This window comes from Nerophis ophidion, linkage group LG13, assembly GCF_033978795.1.
Source record: "Nerophis ophidion isolate RoL-2023_Sa linkage group LG13, RoL_Noph_v1.0, whole genome shotgun sequence".
In the NCBI taxonomy this organism is placed as follows: Eukaryota; Metazoa; Chordata; class Actinopteri; order Syngnathiformes; family Syngnathidae; genus Nerophis; species Nerophis ophidion.
In genome coordinates this window covers 39,811,980-39,825,464 of record NC_084623.1, presented here as the reverse complement: position 1 = coordinate 39,825,464, position 13,485 = coordinate 39,811,980, and the positions used below count along the sequence as shown (strand labels likewise).

The 13,485-nt window shown below is 39.1% G+C and overlaps 1 protein-coding gene across 6 annotated transcripts in view; it reads left to right on the top strand.

Moving 5' to 3' along the window:
• The window catches only part of rinl (Ras and Rab interactor-like), a 56,987-nt gene that overhangs the window by 18,148 nt on the left and 25,354 nt on the right, over positions 1–13,485 (top strand). For all 6 annotated transcript variants that reach the window (XM_061918898.1, XM_061918896.1, XM_061918895.1 and 3 more), the window contains 3 exons: positions 2,270–2,358; positions 7,855–7,940; positions 10,955–11,183. In XM_061918898.1, coding sequence (XP_061774882.1) covers positions 2,270–2,358; positions 7,855–7,940; positions 10,955–11,183 — 404 coding nt within the window. The remainder of the gene's footprint in view (positions 1–2,269; positions 2,359–7,854; positions 7,941–10,954; positions 11,184–13,485) is intronic.

The following is a 13,485-nucleotide window of genomic DNA, read 5'->3' as shown; positions in this document are numbered from 1 at the left end:
TTGGGACCACCCTAATTTTGATATGTTTCACCACCAGCTGTGCAAATGAGACATTCTCTAATAGATGCAATGGTTTTCCATATTGGGACCTTGATTTCGGTCCTAAGTTGTTCTCCGGTCCTCATATGGAAGGTACTTTTCCTTGTTGATGTCTCAAGAAAGGTAGAAATACAAGAACACACACACACACACACACACACACACACACAGCAGTACAATACAAGAAGCTTTAGTGTAAAGGGGTGATCGATCCAAATATAGATACTATTGATGCCTAGAGTACTATCATTGCTGACCACGCTACAAACACACACACATTCTTGTTTTTTTACCTTCTTGAGACCTCCGAAAAATGCCTACATCTTTAGGACCACCTTTTCTAGATATATAAAGATTTGTAGTTACAACATTAATAATTTATACATATTATGCAAATATAAAAAAGGTATGCTTTGAGTTATTTTGTTGTTGTTGTTTTGTTTATAACTGTTTTTTATTCTTCATTATTTACTTTAAGTTATGACACTATGTCTCGCTATACATATATATTTTTTAATTAATTTTGGCCAAAGGGGGCGCATTTCAATTTCTTACACACATTTGTTATTACATATGTTGGCCAGAGGGGTAGCACTTCAATTTTTGTTTTTTACACACACTTGTTATTTCATATGTTAAAACCGACACATAGTCAATTTGAAAAATCCCTCCTTTTTCGGACCACCCTAATTTTGATATGTTTCACCACCAGCTTTGCAAATGAGACATTCTCCATTAGATGCAATGGTTTTCCATATTGGGACCTTGATTTCGGTCCTAAGTTGTTCTCCGGTCCTCATATGGAAGGTACTTTTCCTTGTTGATGTTTCAAGAAGGGTAGAAATACAAGAACGCACACACACACACAAACACACACACACACACAGCAGTACAATACAAGAAGCTTTAGTGTAAAGGGGTGATCGATCCAAATATAGATACTATTGATGCCTAGAGTACTATCATTGCTAACCACGCTACAAACACACACACATTCTTGTATTTTTTACCTTCTTGAGACCTCCGAAAAATGCCTACATCTTTAGGACCACCCTTTCTAGATGTATAAAGATTTGTAGTTACAACATTAATAATATATACATATTATGCAAATATAAAAAAGGTACGCTTTGAGTTATTTTGTTGTTGTTGTTGTTTTGTTTATAACTGTTTTTTATTCTTCATTATTTACTTCAAGTTATGACAGTATGTCTCTCTATACATATATTTTTTTTTATTAATTTTGGCCAAAGGGGGCGCATTTCAATTTCTTACACACATTTGTTATTACATATGTTGGCCATAGGGGTAGCACTTCAATTTTTGTTTTTTACACACACTTGTTATTTCATATGTTAAAACCGACACATAGTCAATTTGAAAAATCCCTCCTTTTTGGGACCACCCTAATTTTGATATGTTTCACCACCAGCTTTGCAAATGAGACATTCTCCATTAGATGCAATGGTTTTCCATATTGGGGCCTTGATTTCGGTCCTAAGTTGTTCTCCGGTCCTCATATGGAAGGTACTTTTCCTTGTTGATGTCTCAAGAAAGGTAGAAATACAAGAACACACACACACACACTCACACACACACACACACACACACACACACACACACACACACACACAGAGCAGTACAATACAAGAAGCTTTAGTGTAAAGGGATGATTGATCCAAATGTCGATACTATTGATGCCTAGAGTACTTTCAGTATATAAATGATACTAAAGTGATTCTATCAGTATTTTTCTTTTTCTTGTTCTTACTATCACAAAATAACTTTTTGGGTCGTTCGTGTTATAGGTTAACAAGTTCCGAGAGTAAGTGTATGGATAGGGGAATGATTTAAATGGGAGCCAATAGTTTTTGTTTAGTGCACTCGCTACTTTTTTTTGTTAAAAAAGTGATGTGTAGCATTCAATACGACACATTTAGCACATCATTTAATCCACAACAATACTAGCACATTTCTACATTAAATAAGATAAGCTTCATAAAATGGTGTTATTGTGTTAACTTTGTACTCGCTATAAAACATTTTCAGTTCTATATTATCCGATATGAGGCCCAAATAAATTGCATCAGAGGCCAAAAATGTTGGTCGTAACATCCCTAGTTTCAATTCCTATTTTTGTCAACAGTGGGATTTAAACCAGAATCCTCTGTATAGGAAGATTGATTTCTGTAAACCTGGGCCTTAAATGTATGTTTATCTCCCATGTTAGGGACGTGTTGGCTGTCCGTCTAAAGTTTCCTCGCTGGATCTACAATGTAACTGGGATCGCCAAAGATCGTCTTTCTCAGCTCCAACCCAGTGAGTATTTTGTTGGAGTCATGAGCTCAAACTACACATATCAACATAATCAGGTTGATCTTGTGGTGTTAGGGGATTTTTTTGGATAAAATTATCAGGACCAACAATCGCAAATATAAAGCCGGCGCCATCTGGACTGCGAAGACAAAATATGAGATGGACAGGAATGCAACTCATACATATGTTTATTTAAAAAGGGAACTGCACCTTTTGGGGGATTGTGCCTATCGTTCTCAATCATTATGAGAGACAAAACGATGGATTTTTTTTTTTTTTTTGCATTTTAAATAATAAATAAATGCAAACAAAAGTCCCTTTACAATGAAACTTATCAGAGCCGATCTATTCCGCCTATATAGCCCTTAAAAAACATCCAAACACATCCATTAAGGTTGTCTATACATGATGTAAGTATATATGTTATGTAGTAACATGCACATTTATAATAACATTAATATTTACATATTTAGATCATTTTGAGCACATGCAGTGCATTAATTTAAAAAACACATCACAATGTTTGCTCTTTTTTTTCTTCATCACTGATTATTACTCACTGCAGACTTTATGAGAGCCAACATAATAAAACATCACTTACTTTGTAAAGTCTGCTGTCCATACTTGCCAACCCTAAGACCTCCGATTTCGGGAGGTGGGGGGCATGGTCGGGGGTGGGGCGGAGGCGTGGTTTGGGGGTGTGGTTGGGGCGGTGGGCGTGGTTAAGAAGAGGGTATATTTACAGCCAATATTTTTATATTGGTTGTAATTAATATATATAAACATATGTATGAAATACTTAACTTTCAGTGAATTCTAGCTATATATATTTATTTTATTATACATATAAATAAAATAAATATTTGAATTTCAGACGGCACCTATCAAATACACAGTAATAAAAACACAGTTGTTCTACTAACTGTACTGTGCTTGATGGGTACTAAAAACAACAACAACAACACTTACCTTTCACTATTGAGTAACGTCACTTCCGAGTTTCCAGAAGATGGCGCGAGTATGTGCTTTACCCTGCCGTCTCTCGCTGTCAGCTCTGTGTCGGGCCCGACCTGGATTAGCTTTGCCCTTGGACGTGCTGGCCCCCGCCTGGTTCGGTCTTGTGAACGCAAGATCTTTGACAAACAAAACGTCCTGAAGGATTTCTTCACTTCCCGCGGGCGGTGGACTTGACTTCCTCTGTGTGACGGAAACATGGCTGAGAGCCGGTGTGTCCGCCCCTCTTAATGAACTTCTTCCTCCGGAGTGTTCCTACTTTAATTCTCCCCGGTCGTCCGGTCGAAAAGGAGGAGGATTAGCAATCGTTTTTAAAAATGACTTTAAATGCCATCAGATCCACCAGCAATCCTTCTTTCAAGCTTCGAACTGTGCATGTTTGAGCTGGAGGGGGCGTGGCCTCCAGCTCCAGCTGAATTTCGGGAGATTTTATGGAAAAAATTTCTTCCGGGAGGTTTTCGGGAGAGGCGCTGAGTCTCCCGGAAAATCCGGGAGGGTTGGCAAGTATGCTGCTGTCATTAGTATGCCGACTGCTTGGATGTTGGTATATTCCCATTTAGATGAAAAATGACTCCTAATCTTCGGAGAAATGGGGTTGGGTGACCAAATGTCTTTTCGTCTTGTCCTCGCCATTTCCGCGTCCTAAATGGCTGTCAAAGTATACCAACTTGTCGAAATACTTATTCAGACTTCTTCTGTCTAGGTGCGATTCATGATTTATGATCTATAATAAACTTCCAGAGAGCTAGGACGTTAGAAAACACCTCACTCGTCTATCATATTGAAATTGTACACAGGCTTGTTATCATGGCGCCGCTATAAATAGTCCGTCGGCATTAGCGATTATAATAACAATATCACTAATAGTTGGTTAATATTCAAGCCATGAAATGTAAATGGAGTATTGTTGGCGCTTTTTGAATGGTTATTTATTGGATTTTTGGGGCAAAACAGAGGACCTCCCATTGGCTGCACTGTAAACTGACTTTTATCTACATTTATTTACAAGTTAGGATTCATTAAAACAAATCCGTCTGTCGCCATGTCTTTCATAATGATTGTGAATGATGGCAATAAATTCCACTGAAATGAAGTTAGCATATGCACTAACAGTTATGCCTAGCTCTTCTTTTTGTGTATATTTTGACAGACTGTGTAACCTGTGGCTCATTTCTGCCACTCATAGGTTAATCCAGACACAACACCAGTTCTCTAGCAGTGGACAGATTGTTAAAGGCAAAGTTTGCACCCAAAATGTGGTTGTCTTCAAACGAGCCGCGAGCATCACAATTCACCCTGTTCCTGGTACAACAATGTCAGCTGCGCCCTACTAAACTAATGTGCTGTTCGCAAACAAGTCAAGTGTTTTGAACGGCTCTTTTAAGTGAACGTTGAGAACTGATTCCCAGTTGGTAGTTGCAGTTTGCAAGTGATTATATATTAAATCCGCCCACGCTGTCTACAGTACATGTGTGCGCCACTTTTATTGCTGTACCAGGAAGGAGGATATATTAGCGCCTAAAAAAAAAGTAGTACAATTTTATAACAATACCACCACAGTGTATATGTTTCTTTTAGTTTTTATTCTTAGCTGTATGTAGAAGTGTCTGGTTGTATCCACTGCTTTAATGTATTTCATGTCCTTTGTGTTCTTTGATGTTTAATGTTTCCCTCTTACACACATGTGAGAGGGATGTGTACTATGGCTATGAGTTGTTGTTTTTTTCCCTTGGCCTCAGTCTGGACCCCCTCTCCAGAGGCCCAGGCTTAGACCGATTTTTTAATTTTATTTTATTTTATTTTAATCGTCTATTTTTTTTCTCCCAATTTCCCCCCACTTGTTTACCTGTATCTCACCTTTTTTGTAAGGGGCGCTGGAAGCCGGCAGACCCGTCAGCGATACTGTTCTTTTTCCCTGTAATGTTTGTCTGATCTTGAATGGGATTGTGCTGAAAATTTTAATTTTCATGAAGGAACTCTCCTGAAGGAATAAATAAAGTACAATCTAATCTAATCCAATATTATATACAACATATACATTTATACATACAACGTATGCATTTCATTCTTATTTGCAATTTTTTGTATATTTTTAAAATGTTGGTGGAAATTATTAGTTTGCTTGGACTTTGCATCGTTTCTATTGTGCCACAAAGTGTTTATGTTGTATAAAATAGTAAAGGTATCAGAAAAAAAATATTTTTTTAGATTAATCAGGATTCTTATTTGTAACGATTCTAAATCGATTTAAAAAAATCAAAAATCTGTCCTGTCCAGACACTAAGACAACTCATATTGTTGATGCCCATATTTGCTGCCTTATTTGCATTTCACTTTATTACATGTTTGGAAGCATTTTATACAACAAAACCACTTTTCTTTTAAGTACCGTATTTTACGGACTGTAAGTCCCAGTTTTTTTCATAGTTTGCGACTTATACTCAGGAGCGACTTATGTGTGAAATTATTAACACATTACCGTAAAATATAAAATAATATCATTTAGCTCATTCACGTAAGAGACTTGAGGTATAAGATTTCATGGGATTTCGCGATTAGGAGTGACAGATTGTTTGGTAAACGTATAGCATGTTCTATATGTTATAGTTATTTGAATGACTCTTATCATAATATGTTACGTTAACATACCAGCCACCTTCTCAGTTGGTTATTTATGCGTCATATAACGTACACTTATTCAGCCTGTTGTTCACTATTCTTTATTTACTTTAAATTGCCTTTCAAATGTCTATTCTTGGTGTTGAGTTTTATCAAATAAATTTCCCCAAAAAATGCGACTTATACTCCAGTGCGACTTATACAAGTTTTTTTCCTTCTTTATTATGCATTTTCGGCAGGTGCGACTTATACTCCAAAAAATATGGTTATATAGTACTTGATCAGAGATGTGTATTTATTTTATGGACTAATGTAGTTATTCGTAGAACTTGCATCCAATGTTATTAAAAAGTACACATTTTGATACAACAATCGTTTTGAATCAGGAATCAATTCTGAATCGAATTATTACCCCCAAGAATCGGATCAAATTGAATCGTGTGGTGCGCAAAGATTCACAACCCTAGTACAAAAAGGATTTGCAAATCATTGTATTCTATTTTTATTTACAATTTACACAACGAGCCAACTTCACTGGTTTCGGGTTTTGTAAATAATGATTTGATTGTCAAAGCCTGCAGATATGGTACCACCTAAGGCAGGGGTGTCAAACTCAAATACAGAGTGGGCCAAAATTCTAAACTGTACAAAGCCGCGGCCCAAAGTTGAACAACTTAACCTTTTAATAGGGACCCAAACAAGTTTTGCATTGAATATTGAACAAGCAAGGCTTATATTACTTTATACTGACATGCAAAATCGAGGTTTTTTGGTAGCGGGGGTGTATATTGTAGTGTCCCGGAAGTTAGTGCTGCAAGGGATTCTGGGTATTTGTTCTGTTGTGTTGATGTTGTGTTACAGTGCGGATGTTCTCCCGAAATGTGTTTTTCATTCTTGTTTGGTGTGGGTTCACAGTGTGGTGCATATTTTTAACAGTGTTAAAGTTGTTTATAAGGCCACCCTCAGTGTGACCTGTTTGACTGTTGACCAAGTATGCTTGCATTCACTTGTGTGTGTGTGTAGAATCCGCATATATTACTTGACTGGGCCGGCACGCTGATTGTATGGCGGAAAAGCGGACATGACAACAGGTTGTAGAGGACGCTAAAAGCAGTGCCTTTAAGGCACGCCACCGATATTGTTGTCCGAGTGGAAATCGGGAGAAATTCGGGAGAATGGTTGCCTAGGTAGATTTTTGGGGGGGGAGGGCACTGAAATTCGGGAGTCTCCTGGGAAAATCGTGAGAGTTGGCAAGTATTAGAATTAGCAGTGAATGCACCGCCGCTGTATAATACCGGCGGGCCAGCTCTAATGTTAATTTAATATTGTCTCAAGGGCCAGAATAAATTACATAGCGGGCCAAATTTGGCCCGCGGGCCAGAGTTTGACACCCATGACCTAAGGGAATGTATACAGTAGAAAAAAACACAAGACAGATTAAATCATAATGATATTTTGGAATAATTTCCACTAATAGAGTAAATACTGGTGGGATATGTACATTTCAATTACAGTATTCAGAGATTAATGTAATCTTATAATTGTAGTAAATAAATAATAATTTTCAGACCAAATAAATGAAATTGGATATTTCACCGCCAACCTGACGATCTCTCATGGCACACCCATGTGCCACATCACAGTGGTTGGGAATCACTGTCCTTATAGGAACAATAAGAACATACGTTAGAGTTTTTAATATTTATGTCTCCCACATCCAGGAAATCTGCTTTTAAAAATATGTACTCATGCATCCTTCCATGCAAATTATGTAAGCTGCCTGACTGCAAAAGTGGCAAATCAATGATTCCTTCTCATGGACCAGCAACATATTTCACGAATATGTAATATGACTTTGTCATGTAGAAACCTGGCTCAGCGCACCGCCTGACCAGATGACGGATGCCGACGTGAACGAGTTGGAGCCAAACACCATGATGTGCTCCATACAGGTATGACATATTAATAATGATAATAATAATGAGTATAGTGTGGAAATTCAAAATCAAGAACTGACCTAGAGCTCCTTATAAAGCAGGCGCTGCAAATGCCTTTATAAAGATATCAATGTGCAGTAATTTGATTTATAATTTTTTTTCAATGTACTGTAGTTGTGTATAGCTGCAATGAAATATTGTTATCCCGAGGGACGGATGTATGGGATGGTGAACTGCAGGTGTATTCATGTTGAGTAGGGATATTCCCTTCAGGGTTTTCTGCTGCCAATTCCTATGCCGATCATCCATGAGGGAGATCGGCCGATACCAATACTGATCATGTATCAACTGTACATTTTTCAATGTACAGTGGGGCATAAAAGTATTTAGTCAGCCACCGATTATGCAAGCTCTCCCACTTAAAATGATGACAGAGGTCTGTAATTTTAATCATAGGTACACTTCAACTGTGAGAGACAGAATGTGAAAACAAAAGCCAGGAATTCACATTGTAGGAATTTTAAAGAATTTATTTGTAAATTATGGTGGAAAATAAGTATTTGGTCAACCATTCAAAGCTCTCACTGATGGAAGGAGGTTTTGGATCAAAATCTCACGATACATGGCCCCATTTATTCTTTCCTTAACACGGAGCAGTCGTCCTGTCCCCTTACTAGAAAAACAGCCCCAAAGCATGAAGTTTCCACCCCCATGCTTCACAGTAGGTGTGGTGTTCTTGGGATGCAACTCAGTATTCTTCTTCCTCCAAACACGACGAGTTGAGTTTATACCAAAAAGTTATATTTTGGTTTCATCTGACCACATGACATTCTCCCAATCCTCTGCTGTATCATCCATGTATCCATTTTGGTACTTTTTCGCCCCACTGTATTTAGAGTAAGACATTTTTATCAATACCAACACAATATTTAAAATAGGTAATTTTCTCTTTTGTTTCAGCAAAACTAAGTCAATTGTATAAAATAACTAAACCAAAGCAAAAAAACTACTCAGTTACTCATTTTAAACCCTTTGGATCATGCTCTCCCGTGTCTAGGAAATTATTTCCTTGATTTGTAAACCGTGACAAAAACAACAAAATATTTTGAGTACGTAAAAATATCGATCTGATCACAATCGTATCGATCCTATACTGGTATTACCCTTTGGTATGGACACCACCACTTACTGTGACAATGCTGTCACGTCAACCGTTGTTGTCATGTTATCCTTTCTATAGCTTTGTCCTCCAATGATAATAATACTTGATAATGCTACTTAAACTATAAAGAAATTGACTTTATTTGCCCTAATGGAAGTGAATAACATTAGTTTTGGCAGAGAGGATCAGCATTTGTGATTGGCATTAATCGGTAATGGCCGATCACATGCTTTTTCACAAAAAAAAAAAACGGTCAATACCAATCAATCGGCACATCCTTAATGTCAAGTATAGACAGTCGTGGTCAAAAGTTTACATCCACTTGTAAAGAACATAATGTCATAGCTGCTTTGAGTTTCCAATAATTACTACAACTCTTATTTTTTTGTGATAGAGCGATTGGAGCACATACTTGTTTGTCACAAAAAACATTCATGAAGTTTGGTTCTTTTCTCAATTTATTATGGGTCTACTGAAAATATGACCAAATCTGATGGGTCAAAAGTATACATACAGCAATGTAATATTTGGTTACATGTGCCTTGGCAAGTTTCGCTGCAATAAGGCGCTTTTTGTAGCCATCCACAAGCTTCTGACATCATATGGACAAAGATTTAAAAAAAATGTTTCAAAGATAAGACCTCCAGGAGGAAAGTTCTGTGGTCAGATGAAACAAAAATGTTGCTGTATGGCCACAATACCCAGCAATCTGTTTGGAGAAGAAAAGGTGAGGCCTTCAATCCCAAGAACACCATCCTACCGTCAAGCATGGGGGTGGTAGTATTATGATCTGGGCCTGTTTTGCTGCCAATGGAACTGGTGCTTTAAATGGGACAATGAAAATTTTTTCAGGACAACCTAAAATCATCAGCCCGGATGTTGGGTCTCGGGTGCAGTTGGGTGTTCCAACAGGACAATGACCCCAAACATATGTCAAAAGTGGTAAAGGAATGGCTAAATCAGGCTATAATTAAAGTTTTGGAGAAGCCTTCCCAAAGTCCTGACTTAAACTTGTGGACAATGCTGAAGAAACAAGTCCATGTCAGAAAACCAACATGTTTAGCTGAACTGCACCAATTTTGTCAAGAGGAGTGGTCAAAAATTCAACCAAAAGCTTGCCAGAAGCTTGTGAATGGCTACCAAAAGTGCCTTATTGCAGTGAAACTTGCCAAGGGACATGTAACAAAATATTAACATTGCTGTATGTATACTTTTGACCCAGCAGAATTGGTCACATTTTTAGTAGACCCATAATAAATTCAGAAAAACACCAAACTTCATGAATTTTTTTTGTGACAAATAAGTATGTGCTGTTATCATCCATCCATCCATCCATTTTCTACCGCTTGTTCCCTTTTGGGGTCGCGGGGGGCGCTGGCGCCTATCTCAGCTACAATCGGGCGGAAGGCGGGGTACACCCTGGACAAGTCGCCACCTCATCGCAGGGCCAACACAGATAGACAGACAACTTTCACACTCACATTCACACACTAGGGCCAATTTAGTGTTGCCAATCAACCTATCCCCAGGTGCATGTCTTTGGAAGTGGGAGGAAGCCGGAGTCCCCTGAGGGAACCCACGCATTCACGGGGAGAACATGCAAACTCCACACAGAAAGATTCCTGCAGTCCTGGATTTGAACCCAGGACTGCAGGAACTTCGTATTGTGAGGCAGACGCACTAACCCCTCTTCCACCGTGAAGCCCGTGCTGTAATCACTCTATCACAAAAAAATAAGAGTTGTAGAAATTATTAGAAACTCAAGACAGCCATGACATTATGTTCATTACAAGTGTATGTAAACTTTTAACCACCACTATATACAATGCATTTACAGATTGTCCACTTTTTGTGTGTGTTCTTGTAGTTAACCTCAGCCAACGGAGCTCTGTGTGTCATCAACCCACTGTATCTTCTTGAGCATGGAGATGATTGGCTGACGCATCAGGCAACCAGCGTGCAGTGCCCAACACAGACGCCAACTTACAGGCGAGAGAGGCGCCTCAGTTCCACTCGAAACTGGGCTGGTTCCGGTCTGAAGAGCAGCCGAGCCGTCTCTCTGGACCAAGAAGCCTTTGTTGGCACTGACGGCTCAGGTAGGTTTTGTTCCTGATTGTCACACTTTTGTCCTTTGCTGAATTACGGTGGCAAAACACCTTAAAGATTGGTTTGTGCAATTGGAAGTTGTTTTGTTAATTTGTTAATTCCTTCCTTTTCTGTAATTGTAATTAGTTTGATCAATTTCCAGGCCAGCATATTTAACTAAATGTACTAAAAACACTCAAAATATTCATGTGCATTATGGATGATGCATTTGAGGACAGTTTTTACTTCTACTGCAAGCACAAGATACATATTTAAATTTTAATCCATTATGTTTTTAAGATTTGCATCTAATTGATGCAAATATTTTAGATTAAAATAAGTGTCGTAAAACTTGTTTTATTTGAAGGTGGATTCACATTTAAAATCATGTCAACATTAACGGCATGGAAATATTAGTAATAATTAATAGGTATTGTTAATGTTAAGAATTGTTATTAATCTCTGGGTTGGGGAGGAGACCCTGCCCCAAGTGGAGGAGTTCAAGTACCTAGGAGTCTTGTTCGCGAGTGAGGGAAGAGTGGATCGTGAGATCGACAGGCGGATCGGTGTGGCGTCTTCAGTAATGCGGACGTTGTACAGATCCTTTCTGGTGAAGAAGGAGCTGAGCCAGAAGGCAAAGCTCTCAATTTACCGGTCGATCTTCATTCCCATCCTCACCTATGGTCATGAGCTTTGGGTCATGACCGAAAGGATAAGATCACGGGTACAAGCGGCCGAAATGAGTTTCCTCCGCCGTGTGGCGGGGCTCTCCCTTAGAGATAGGGTGAGAAGCTCTGCCATCCGGGAGGAGCTCAAAGTAAAGCCGCTGCTCCTCCACATCGAGAGGAGCCAGATGAGGTTGTTCGGGCATCTGGTCAGGATGCCACCCGAACGCCTCCCTAGGGAGGTGTTTAGGGCACGTCCAACCGGTAGGAGGCCACGGGGAAGACCCAGGACACGTTGGGAAGACTATGTCTCCCGGCTGGCCTAGGAACGCCTCGGGATCCCCCGAGAAGAGCTAGACGAAGTGGCTGGGGAGAGGGAAGTCTGGGCTTCTCTGCTTAGGCTGCTACCCCCGCGACCCGACCCCTGATAAGTGGAAGAAGATGGATGGATGGATGGATGGATATTGTTAATCTTATTAGGAACTAATTTTGTGTAGTAGTTATAATGAAGTGGGCTTCACGGTGGCAGAGGGGTTAGTGCGTCTGCCTCACAATACGAAGTTCCTGCAGTCCTGGGTTCAAATCCAGGCTCGGGATCTTTCTGTGTGGAGTTTGCATGTTCTCCCCGTGAATGCGTGGGTTCCCTCCGGGTACTCCGGCTTCCTCCCACTTCCAAATACATGCACCTGGGGATAGGTTGATTGGCAACACTAAATTGGCCCTAGTGTGTGAATGTGAGTGTGAATGTTGTCTGTCTATCTGTGTTGGCCCTGCGATGAGGTGGCGACTTGTCCAGGGTGTACCCTGCCTTCCGCCCGATTGTAGCTGAGATAGGCGCCAGCGCCCCCCGCGACCCCGAAAGGGAATAAGCGGTAGAAAATGGATGGATGGATTATAATGAAAATGAGCAAAGTCATCATTTCCACACATAATCCTGACACTATGCACACAAATAGAGGCACTCGTGTGTTTAAAAAGAGAGCAAGAATGTCAAACATTTACATTTTTAATCACATTTTGAAATAACCGCCATTAATCACAGGTTATTATTCATTTGCGTAATTTCAATTAACTTTGGACACAATGCAATTATATTGCCAGAATATCATACATATATATTTATTTGGTAACACTTTAGTATAGGGGACACATATTTGCCATTAATTAGTTGCTCATTAACATGCTAATTGGTAACATATTCGCTCTTAATTAGTCATCATTAAGTACTTATTAATGCCTTATTCTGCATGGCCTTATCATACAACCCGTTGGGGATTAAATCACCAAATGATTCCTGAGCGTGGCCAACGCTGCGGCTCACTGCTTCCCTCACCTCCAAGGAGGTGAACATGGAAATGAGTCAAATGCAGAGGTTAATTTCACCACACCCAGTGTGTGTGTGACTATCGTTGGGACTTTAACTTTAAATCCAATAATAAAAAAAGAAAACCAAATATTTAATAAAGCAACAGTATAAACAATAATACAAATAATAGTTGTTCACTGTTTTTAATCCAAAAATGTTTTCTTAAAAAAATTGACTTAAATTTGCACAAAAAAGAAAACATTTTTTTGTGTTGTCACTGCTTGAAAATGATGAATCGATTTAGAATCGGAATAAATAAAAAGTGAGATTAAAGGTCTACTG